Source organism: Littorina saxatilis, linkage group LG6 (genome assembly GCF_037325665.1).
Source record: "Littorina saxatilis isolate snail1 linkage group LG6, US_GU_Lsax_2.0, whole genome shotgun sequence".
In the NCBI taxonomy this organism is placed as follows: domain Eukaryota; kingdom Metazoa; phylum Mollusca; class Gastropoda; order Littorinimorpha; family Littorinidae; genus Littorina; species Littorina saxatilis.
The window spans coordinates 28,251,456-28,263,345 of record NC_090250.1 but is presented as its reverse complement, the minus strand read 5'-3'; the positions used below and the strand labels follow the sequence as shown (position 1 = coordinate 28,263,345).

General features: G+C 39.7%; 1 protein-coding gene across 1 annotated transcript; it reads right to left on the bottom strand.

The window, feature by feature from the left end:
• Nucleotides 1-3,452: 3,452 nt before the first annotated feature.
• Nucleotides 3,453-11,500, bottom strand: LOC138968912 (ubiquitin-conjugating enzyme E2 S-like). Its single transcript, XM_070341587.1, has 2 exons — nt 10,859-11,500; nt 3,453-5,524 (listed from the first exon to the last, which is right to left on the bottom strand). The coding sequence occupies exons 1-2, from the start codon at nt 11,024-11,026 to the stop codon at nt 4,733-4,735; spliced, it is 960 nt and encodes a 319-aa protein (XP_070197688.1). The 5' UTR covers nt 11,027-11,500; the 3' UTR covers nt 3,453-4,732.
• Between the last annotated feature and the right edge of the window lie 390 nt (nt 11,501-11,890).

Below are 11,890 nucleotides of genomic sequence, written 5' to 3'. Positions count from 1 at the left end.
ATATTGCTTTGCAAGAAATGCACCCGTTTGGAGCCTCACGTATGCAAATGACGTGAAAAAAGCTGCGAAAACCACGCCTACTTTGTACATGTTCGTGCCTGTCGCAGAGTGTTTGCGAGCACTTATCGTAGCGGTGGTGATTTTTGCTTACCTCACTTCACTTTGCCAGACTCAGGAACCAAAAGAATGTGTGTATGTGTGTGTGTGTGTGTGTATGTGTGTAAGTGTGAGAGAGTGTGTGTGTGTGTGTGTCAGTGTGTGTGTGTGCGTTGTGTGTGAAGTGTGTCTATCTCTCTGTCCGTCTCTCTCTCTCTGTCTGTCTCTCTCCCTCTCTCTCACACACACACTTGTGTGTGTGTGTGTGTGTGTGTGTGTGTGTGTGTGTGTATGTGCGTGTGTGTATCTGAGACATAATAGTTAGTGTCTTGTAAAGACTATCTTCGTGTTTTTCTATATCAGTGTCCAGGTATAGGCACAGAAATCTTTTTTCAAGGAAATAACACAGATTTAAAAAAGTATCGGCTCTCGTCCTGTCTTTAAACAAACAAAAAAGGAAGAAAGAAAAGAAGTGGAAAGGTAACAACAAGACTTGTTGTATTATTCGATTAAGTGAACTGTATAAATGCTATGATTTATGCAACGTCATCAAAAAAACTTCAATCTTCAAGTTCGGGGGGAGGAGGCACATTGGATATCCATACATGTGTGTGTGTGTGCGTGCGTATGTGTGTGTGTGTTGTAGTATGTGTGTGTGTATGTGCCGTGCGTGTGTGTACGCTCATGTGTGTGTGTGTGCATGTGTTTGTGCGTAGGAAGGTATAATACTACATGTATCACGATAAGGCGGTGGAAGAAAATGTACAAGGGAAGCAACTGGTGTATACATAGCGCACTGTAATTAAAAGCAGTTTTGTCCCTTGTTTGGTGCTAATTTGTCGGTTCACACTTCTGATCTTTTAAAGGTCTCTACCTGACCGCTTGGGCCATTATCAAAAACAACAAAGTGAGATTTCTTAAACGAATACGCATGATCTAAAACTCACTGATAAGGTTACAAATGCTTTTTACATTTAGTCAAGTTTTGACTAAATGTTTTAACATAGAGGGGGAATCGAGACGAGGGTCGTGGTGTATGTGTGTGTGTGTGTGTGCGAGTGTGTGTCTGTGAGTGTGTGTGTGTAGAGCGATTCAGAGTAAACTACTGGACCGATCTTTATGAAATTTTACATGAGAGTTCCTGGGTATGATATCCCCAGACGTTATTTACATTTTTTCGATACTGAATGTCTTTTATGACGTCATATCCGGCTTTTTGTAAAAGTTGAGGCGGCACTGTCATGAAAATTTGGCCAAGCAATCTTCGACGAAGGCCGGACTTCGGTATTGCAATTCAGCATGGAGGCTTAAAAATTAAATAATGACTTTGGTCATTAAAAATCTGAAAATTGTAATTAAAATCATTTTTTTATAAAACGATCCAAAATTATTTTTATTTTATTCTTCATCATGTTCTGATTCCAAAAACATATAAATATGTTATATTCGGATTAAAAACAAGCTCTGAAAATTAAAAATATAAAAATTATGATTAAAATTTAATTTCCGAAATCGTTTTAAAAACAATTTCATCTTATTCCTTGTCGGTTCCTGATTCCAAAAACATATACATATATGTTTGGATTAAAAACACGCTCAGAAAGTTAAAACGAAGAGAGGTACAGTAAAGCGAGCTATGCAGCACAGCGCAACCGCTACCGCGCAAAACAGGCTCATCACTTTCACTGCCTTTTGCACTTGCGGCGGACTACGGTCATTGTGAAAAAATGCAGTGCGTTCAGTTCATTCTGTGAGTTCCACAGCTTGACTAACTGTAGTAATTTCGCCTTACGCGACTTGTTCTTTCTTTTTGTGTGTATGTCCTAATTAAGGGTCATCAAGAGCTGTTATTATTATTTCCTAGTGGTTTCCTTCAAGACCATTTTTACATTTGACCATAATTCCCAAAATTGTGTAAATTTCGTTAGATTTGTGGGCACATTTCTTTGTTCTTTAAAATGTAATTGTCATTTCCCCCCAGTTTTTACATTTAGTCAAGTTTTGACTAAATGTTTTAACATAGAAGGGGAATCAAGACGAGGGTGGTGATGTATGTGTGTGTGTATGTATACATCGATTCCAAAGAAACTGCTGGACCGATCTTCTTGAAATTTCACATGAGAGCTCCTGGGTATGATATCCCCAGACGGTTTTTTTAATTTTTTCGATAAATATCTCTGATGACGTCATATCCGGCTTTTTGTGAAAGTTGAGGCCGCACTGTCACGCCCTCATTTTTCAATCAAATTGATTGAAATTTTTGTCAAGCAATCTTCGATGAAGTCCAGACTATGGGATTGCATTTCAGCTTTGGAACTTAAAAATTAGTTAATTAGTTAGCTCATTAAAGTTCTCATTAAAAAATCGAAATTTTTACTAACAGATTTAAAAAAGAATGCCTCGTATTCCTCAATTTCTCCTGAATCCAAAAATATATACATATGATATGTTTACTCAGAATGACAGAAAATAGGTTAAGTAAGTACTGCGTTTGCACGCAACGCGGAGACGAGCGTGACCCGTCTGGGTCTTTTGGTCTGGTTAGTCGTGACTATCTTAAAATAGTCTTGTAGTCTCGGCAATGACTGATTTTTGGTGTTAGTATGTTACTTTGATGCCGACAGCTTGACTAAATGTTTTTGTATCGCTTCACGCGACTTGTTAAGACTTCTTCTTGTTCAAGAAACAGTTTCAGATTTTGTGTTCATAACCTCTGTAAATGTTCACCCATTTTAAGACTCCCTCTGTTGCTTTTTTAAGAGTCTCTCTTCTCTGCGACATGATTTTCTCAGACTTGTGGATTTGTTTGTTTGTTTATTTGTTGCTTAACGTCCAGCCGACTACGCAGAGCCATATCAGGACGAGGAAGGGGGGGATGAAGGGGGCCACTTGTCAAGCGATTCCTGTTTACAAATGCACTAACCCATTACTTGTGTCCCAGCAGGCTTTAGTAAAACTAAATTAATTACCAGTTTCCAGTATGTTAAAATAGGCTTAACCTATCTACTGCTGGGCTTACATCAGAACACTAACAGATTAAACTATACATGAATCGCGAGACAAGCGGCAGGAGAAGAGATTTTTGGAAAAAATACAGGTGAATGAGCAAGAAGGCAGAAAAAAGAAAAGAATTCATGAAGAAAAAGAGAGCATGACAGGAAAGAGGAACCAAAAATCTACCTAACAGCAAACTAGAAAGCTCCTGCGGTTCCAAAAACAGGAGGGGCCTTTAATTTCATAACCGCAGTGCCCCACTGCGGGAAGACTTGTGGATGTCTCACATGCGTGCACACACACACACACACACACACACACACACAAAGATTTGTGCAAACACACACACACACACACCCAAAAAAAGTTGTACATGTCTGCTGTATTCCTCAACATTCATGTTATCAAAACCAAGCAAGAATGTTGCTCCAAGTCACACTTTGCACAGGAGCAACAAGTAAGACACATGCGACATCAAACTACCACACCTCACACTAAACCATCATTCAAAAACATTGAAATTCTTTCTTTCACAAGCAATCAGACATACATATGTGCAAAAGCAACTTCAGCTCATTCAATGAGCCAAAGAAATGTGCATGCACGCAATACCAATGCATTCAATCACATCTTTTACAAAAATATCACTCAACGGCACCAGAAGTCTTTCTTTCACAAGTGTTCAGGTGTCTATGTGCTCACAAGCATATATAATTATATTTACTTTCATCTCGTCTTAAAGCAACGCTCGCAGAAATTGCACCTTGTATGACTTGTCAAAAGCATATAATATTATGTATATATATGAACACATGCAATAATACATGTACTGAGAATCAAACGTTCTTCTTTCTTGACTCACAATCTCTCAATGGAAGCCCAACAGCAAACGTTCTAGCACTGCATACACACATTCAAACATTGATTTCATAACAAATATTAAAGAAACAAAAAAAAGGCAAGCACAATTTGTTTGCCAAACGTATCACAGGGTTCATATGCAACTTTCTATCAGAAAGGACTGCAAGTTCTCATAAAGTTTCCTTTTAAACAGAAATATGCATCCTCACGCAGATCTTTTAACTGTACTGTATTCAACTTAAAGAGTTAAAGAGTTCTAACTACAAATACTTTTAAACTCAAAACTGTGCTTTGCATACTAACCAAAACTGTCAGCACATACATAAAATAAAATAAAAGTACATGTACCATGTGAATTTGGCTCTTTGACTTTGAGCCATATGTCAGAGTGTGACGAAAACTCTTATTCAAGCTACTGGCTGAGACCCATTAAAAAATGAACAGAATTCTCACTAAATATGGATTGGTGCACTAAAGTCATAAACAAATTACCAAAATATGACATTTGACAGTTTTTGTTGACCTCGACCGCTGGCACGATCTCAATAATGATGTCTGTCTCTTGTCAATATCAAAATTGCTAATGTGCAATTCCTTATTACTGACTAAAGATAATAAGCTTGCAAAATGTATCAGGTTAGTATCCATGTCTGTAACTTCGACTTGAGAACAACAGTTTCATTGAAACCAATAAAAAATGTTAAGTAAAAATAAATAATTAAGTAGAGAAATTTGAAACTACTCTTTCTTTTCATTTGGTCATTTATTCACAAAGAATGATTCAATCCACATCACCCTCTGTACTGACCACTGTAGAAGTTACTCTGTCCATTTGCAAATGTCCACGCATGTGAAAGAAGTTTGAAAACAGAGTGCCAACTTCAGGGTTGCAGAAGAGAAAATGTCCAAAAGTAAGGCTGCGAGGACGACCTTTGCTACCCGCACTATTTCCATCGACATCACTCTCAGTGTTCTCATCTATCACTGACTGCAACATGGAGTTGTGTTCTGTCAAAGCTGAGTTTTGAAAGTTGCACACCAGTTCAGCTTTGGAGGCTTTTCCAATGATAAGATCTGTAAGTGGATGGGAACCAGCAAAAGTAGCATTGTCTGGGCAACCGTCAGCAGTGTTGTCCTTATTCAAGTTATTGGAATGACCCATCCCTGAGCTCACTTCTTTCTCCTCCTCGCTCGTCTTCTCACCAACACCCTCAGCACAATCATCATCATCGACCAACAGGCGAGGAAAAGTGTTCCCCTCGTATGGCCCGCCCCTGAGCGTGAGCCTGACGTTGGCCTCTGTGAACTCCTCCAAGGACTCGCTGTCAAAGTAAGGGGACAGGGCATCCTCCACGTTGGGTTGGTACATGAGGAAAAGGACGGCCATCACCACGTGGTCAAGACCCATGCTGCTGTCCCACTCGTCCAGCAACGAGACGCAGACGTTGCTTCCCTCCACCTCATCCTCGTCCAAGTCCACCTCGTCAGACGGGTCAATGTTGGGGTGGAACACCTTGTCCAGGCACAGTACCAGGGGCACCTCTTCGGGGTATTTATCCTGGTTGAAGTGCAGCTGCAACACACAGACAGAGCACAAAAAGTCTTGTGGGAAACAAGGACATTTATGGGAAATCGGAATTCCTCTGCTGTAACCCCATGAATATTAATGAGTAGCACATGGACCAATCGCTGGGTAATGCCAGAGATTGTGCCAGCCAGCTTCGCGTGGATGCTTCCCCCTTGACCTCGTTCGGGCATTCTCTTCTTTGTCTACCTACAGACAACATCACTTTTTTGCTCTGTCTATACTTTTGACTTATTCTCAGTCTTTTCCCTCCCACCCATCCCTATGTTTACCAGTTATCCCCTTTGGTTACATATTGCAATGCAAATTTAGATTCTTATCTTTGTCATGGTGTCATTATATTGCAAGCTATTATTGTTGTCACCTTGCTGAATATGTTAGTAAATTTGCTTGTACATGTACTTTTAGTTCCTGTCACTGGAATGAGTTAGCCTCTAACGATGGGTTGTCCATGCCATAATTCTGTCCATGGTTTATTACATTACATGCCCTTATTGGCTCCTATTCACTTTCGATTCTGACAATTTTTATTCTGCATGCTGCCAGGGTGTGCTGGCACCACCGTTTGAGATTCGGTGCAGTACCATTATTGATTGGTCTGGAACCGAAACTTAGGCTATAGTCCACAGTTGCACTAGGTCCAGACTACTTCCCTTTCGCCCTGAGCGGTTTTTGGGCTGAGCAGCCGGCGACTGTGGCAACTGGCATAAACATATATCTAAATATAATATCAAACAAACGTTTCAATTGTCAGCGTTATGGCGGAACAGCCCCAAAAGCTTTATGGACTCTCTAGATTTTATAATGAAATTCAATTGTTGGATTCCATGAGAATCCCAAACTAAATTAATTAACAGGTTGGGCAATTAACTATCTATTCTTGAAAAACATAGGTAAGGTAAAATAATTACAGAATTTAATAAGGTAAAATAATTACAGAATTTAATAAATAATTGTCACTTCGGTGGCCTACTGCAGCAACACTATGCATTGACTCTGTTGTTTTTTGCTTGTATGTTAATTGTGTGAACTGTGTCTCATCTGCCTTGTCTCCACTGATTTCACATAAATGTAAATAAGTACAGATTGAAAAAGTGGAAAGGAACATGCATTGCTTTTGTGCTCCTATTGTTATGGTACAAGAATGAACGGTTGGATGTGCAGAGGGTAAGCTGTGATTGTCCTAAACTAGGCCCAGACCGGGAACTGGCGAACCCATGCCTGGTTTTTAACAGTTTTTAACCCTGTCAATAACAGGCCATATGAACTGTGTAGGCCTATTGACTTAGTATGCGATGCGCACACCACCAGTCACGAAATAACTGAAGTCGGACGTACTCCCCACGAACAACACGAAGGGGGGTATCCAGATCCAGATAGTGGTCTCTAATGTACTACTTCCTCAGAGTGTGATCATGCAATGCCCAATCAAATTAACAACACAAACAACAAACTCTTGACATAACGTTTCTGTTCACTACATTCTTATTTCCCAGCAGCTCACTAGAACGCTGAGTTCAGCGCACCACATGGAGACCTGAGGGGCATGGGAGCATATAATTAATCAGCTGTTTTGACAAAAAGACAGTTGTCAGGTTTACTTATAATTATATTACAAAGAGCTCGGCAAACGAAACTCTTATTTGAGCACGAAGTTGACTTGGCGAAGCTATGCGAAGTCTTTATACCGAAACCCTGCGGCTTAGGCGAAGTACTTTGTACCCTACTTCGCTTCACAAGTTTCGACATGCAAAGGTACGCCGTATCACATGTTAGAGGCCTCTATCATGTTTCTCTGTCATAATTATTACTGTACTCTGTTGCTGGGTTATCTGTAATGTATGTATTTTTAGTAACTGTATTATCGTACATGTAGTTCAAATGTGCGGTGTTCTAGTCGACATGTGGTGCTTTGTATACCTTGTGTGTGCGTGGATGTGGAGGTGGACTCTCGGACGTCTTTTTGTTATTGGAATTATGGTTTTTGTTAAATTGTATTGCTGTTGCTGTTGTTGTTGTGTAAGTGAGTTGTGTGTTGGCAGACTTGACTTGACGGATGACTGTTTGCGTTAGTGAGACTGTGATCATACTCATAATAATCATATTCACTTATTTTCTTATGTTTTTTTAATTTTTTTATTATGCATTCTTATTCTTTTGATTGGAAAAGAGTATTGTTACAATGTAGTTTCCATATGGATTAATAAATTTGAGTTGAGTTGAGTTGAGTTGAGCTCTGTGACGGAGTTTTTCTTTTTGTCAGAAGAGTGCTTTTTGATTCAAGATGGACGTACAAATCACACTCGAAACCCAAATGAAGGATGTGTAAACTAACCACCTACCAGTATTATTTCATACCGCGAGTGCGACGCTTTGACATTTTGAATAAAACTCAAAATCCATTTATTCACGGGACATGCCCACGTCGTGTTGACGGGCCAAAATAGAACAAAGACCTTTGTGTTATAATTAAACTTACGTCAATTGGTGACGTAAAGTACTCAAATGGAAGCAAACCTCCTGCTGGTCGAGACTACCAGCAGTCATACATGCACATTCTGGCGAAAAGGCTGGAGACGCCAAGACAAAAAAAGATAAATCTCTTCTCTTCCGAGAGCAGAGTGCATTCCCTTGGACTTCGTGAAGCTATGCTGAAAGTAGTTCAATTAAGGAACGAATTCTTGTTCTCGAAGCTTCGTGAAGTGAGCTACACGAAGTCGACTTTGTCCAATTAAGAATTTAAGGACAGGCTTTAGGGATGGCCCTCTTTACAGTTGGTAACAATATAGTCACAGATTTCATTTTTTTTATGTTTCTCTCCTTTTGGATCAATTTTCTTGATTTTGGTACCGTTGCGTTTCCAGTCACCAAACTTTAAGAGTGATATATTAATCAAGAAATTTCATTGAAAAGATTGATCTGAAATTCGCTGAACTTACTTCTTCTTCTTCTTCTGCGTTCGTGGGCTGAAACTCCCATGTACACTCGTGTTTTTGCACGAGTGGAATTTTACGTGTATGACCGTTTTTACCCCGCCATTTAGGCAGCTATACGCCCCTTTAGGAGGAAGCATGCTGGGAATTTTCGTGTTTATATAACCCACCGAACTCTGACATGGATTACAGGATCTTTTCCGTGCGCACTTGGTCTTGTGCTTGCGTGTACACACGAAGGGGGATAAGCCACTAGCAGGTCTGCACATAAGTTGACCAGGGAGATCGGAAAAATCACCACACTTAACCCACCAGGCGGCCGCGGCCGGTATTCGAACCCTCAACCTTCAGATTAAGAGGCCAACGTCTTACCACCCAGCCACAGCGCCCGTCAAGCTGAACTTACAAAACCCAGTTCATGATTTGGAAGAAGAAGAATCTAGCTAACCAGGAACATTAGTTTGCAGTTACAGCTTAAAATACTTCTTTCCCAGGAAAGTTTCCTTGAAGCTTGAGTACACATGCAGCTGGTGAGCCTTTTATTTTTTTAATTATTTTTTTTAATTATTCTTTTTTTTTTACAACACGTTATACATTACATCACAGTTCACATCGCCACTTACATACATACAACATGCATAAAAAACAATGATCTAGAAAAGAGAGAGAAGTAAAGAGAGAGAGGTGGAAAGTTAAAGAGGCACTGATTAGGCCAAAAAAAAAAAATTGTCTGTTTCTGGTAACATGGCTAAAAAAAATAGGGTCGGTAGGTCGGGATTTTTTTTTGATTTTTTTTTATATTTTTTTTTTACCCCAAATGTAGACCAATAAAACTAACTTTAAAAATCGCGCAAAGAGACTGGATTCACTATACATAGAGACAAGACACTCAACACATTTACAAATCGTCAGCGGACTTTCGTTTTCACACGTTTTTGTTGTTCATTTTCTCACCCTGTCCTTTACCACCAAAAAAAATCAAAAAAATTTTGAGTTTGGAAAAAAAAAGTTTAGGGTCGGCGCCGAAATTTAGGGTCGGTCGGGTGACCAGAAACAGACAATTTTTTTTTTGGGGCCTTAGGACCGTTTGACTACAACAACTACTAGACCCTTAAAATTGTTAAATAATATTGATTCAAGTTTACAACAGAATATATATATATCAAGATACTGTTAACGAATTAGGGAGGAGGAGTAGAGCCTAGTACTGGACAATTTTCATGAAACCAGGTTAGAATATGGTTGCCAGAGGCGGTCAAACTTATCTTCTGCTAATCCCCCCTTGGCCTTGTACTTTTCCAAAAAATATCTACTTTTCCAAAATTTCAAGAATATCGGAAGCATCGGTCTTTCAGAGTTCCATTTACATTTGTAAATATAAAATTTGGCCAGTAAAATAAGCCTTTTATTTTTAGTTCCCCATACTAGACACAAACAAAACAGAAATGTTGACCGACATTTCATTTGCACTGCAAATCCTGGATCCAATAGACCTTTTCGGTATCTGAGCAGCTCTCGCGAGACACGCTCTTTGTTATGCTTTGAACATCGCGAGAACTTCGAACCTTGGCTTGTGCAGCTCGCACGAGATCGCTGTACCGCATGCTTTGCTATGCTCTGAAGTTTGCGAGAGATTACGAGAGCTTGGAATACCGATAGGGTCTATTATCTTCCACAATATCTAAAGGGGTCCTCTTGCAAATATTCAAAACCAAGCAATCACAACAGAGAACACAGGTGCATAAGTACGCACAGCAACTGTAGCAAAGATATTGTTATTGCCTATACCTACCATAACCTTAATTTTTTAATACTTTATTCATTAGGCCACAAAAAAAATTTGTCTGTTTCTGGTAACATGGCTAAAAAAAATAGGGTCGGTAGGTAGGGATTTTTTTTAATTTTTTTTTTACCCCAAATGTAGACCAATAAAACTAACTTTAAAAATCGCGCAAAGAGACTGGATTCACTATACATAGAGACAAGACACTCAACACATTTACAAATCGTCAGCGGACTTTCGTTTTCACACGTTTTTGTTGTTCATTTTCTCACCCTGTCCTTTACCACCAAAAAAACCCAAACAATTTTTGAGTTTGGAAAAAAAAAGTTTAGGGTCGGCGCCGAAATTTAGGGTCGGTCGGGTGACCAGAAACAGACAATTTTTTTTGGTTGGCCTTTAGCAAAAAACTGGTTTTAGCAAATTTATAACAGAAAAACACTATTTTTGTTTACTTTATTTTTAAAACTGCTATTAGTACCTACGTTAGCAGTGAAGACAGAAAGCAAATAGGTGAATAGATTCTAAAGATAGTTCGTAGTAACTTGGCTTAGACATTGATCCTGTGCTTTTGATAAGAACCTCACATTGATATCATACATTTCTTACCCTGAATCGAATTTTAGCACCTCTGTAGAACCCTTCGTTGGGCAGAATCTCTAGCATCAAAAAGTTGAGGTTGTCATCGATATCAGTAACCTTTGCTTGGCCGTTGGAGTAGGCCTCGACATGCCTGCGTAGGTACTGCACGTCTTTGGCAAGGCGACCATTCGCCATGTTGATGTTCTTGTTGTCACCAGCCGATGTATGGACCCAAGCTCAAACGCTACTAGCTGTCTACGTTAAAAATAAAACGTTTCCTTGATGATGAATCTGGAAATGCAATTTGAAATAACGGCTACCTGGAACGACGAAACGTCACGTCTATTAGTCACACTCTTTTTTTCGAGAGGTCGAGTCATATGGTGATATGGCGATATGCGCTCCCGTTCTCCGAAAACGCACACGTGGTACGTATCCGCGTATCTGCACAAAATGTCGTCTGTTATGCAGCTTGCAACCTCATTCAACTTTTTCGTTTCTTTCTCATCCTTTCCCGTGTGGAGAGGCCGGTCTCAGCTCCTCGATTCACTTTGTTTACCGCATCTCTCGTGTTTTGTTGCTCTTCTTCCAACCTTATGCCAAACTCCGCGAAGATTTCCCGTTCTTATGTTATGCCTTCCACGCAGATGTCCGACCCCAGTCGCAATGTTTGTGAAATACCGGAAGTTGTCATTCGGCCAATCACAGCCATCAGAAAAGGGAATTCTCGTTCTATTAATAGTAGCTTGTGTCGTGTTTCTTTATTTAGCACTTAGCAACGGCTTTGAACAGCGTCCAAATGGGCTCGAGCTGATGCAATGTGTGAGTAATAGAGGGACTTTGGGCTCGTCGCAGAACGAAACTATGACATGTGATTCGAAAAAGGTTAACCACTCGGACTGTGGAAACTGGATCACAGGCATGAACTGGACCAAAATGAAACAATTTTAAGAGGGGCTACAAAAACAAAACATGATTATAAAGTTAGCACACACACACACACAGATACATAAAATAGCACTAATTTTTGTACCCCAACTATAACATTAATCCCCATGT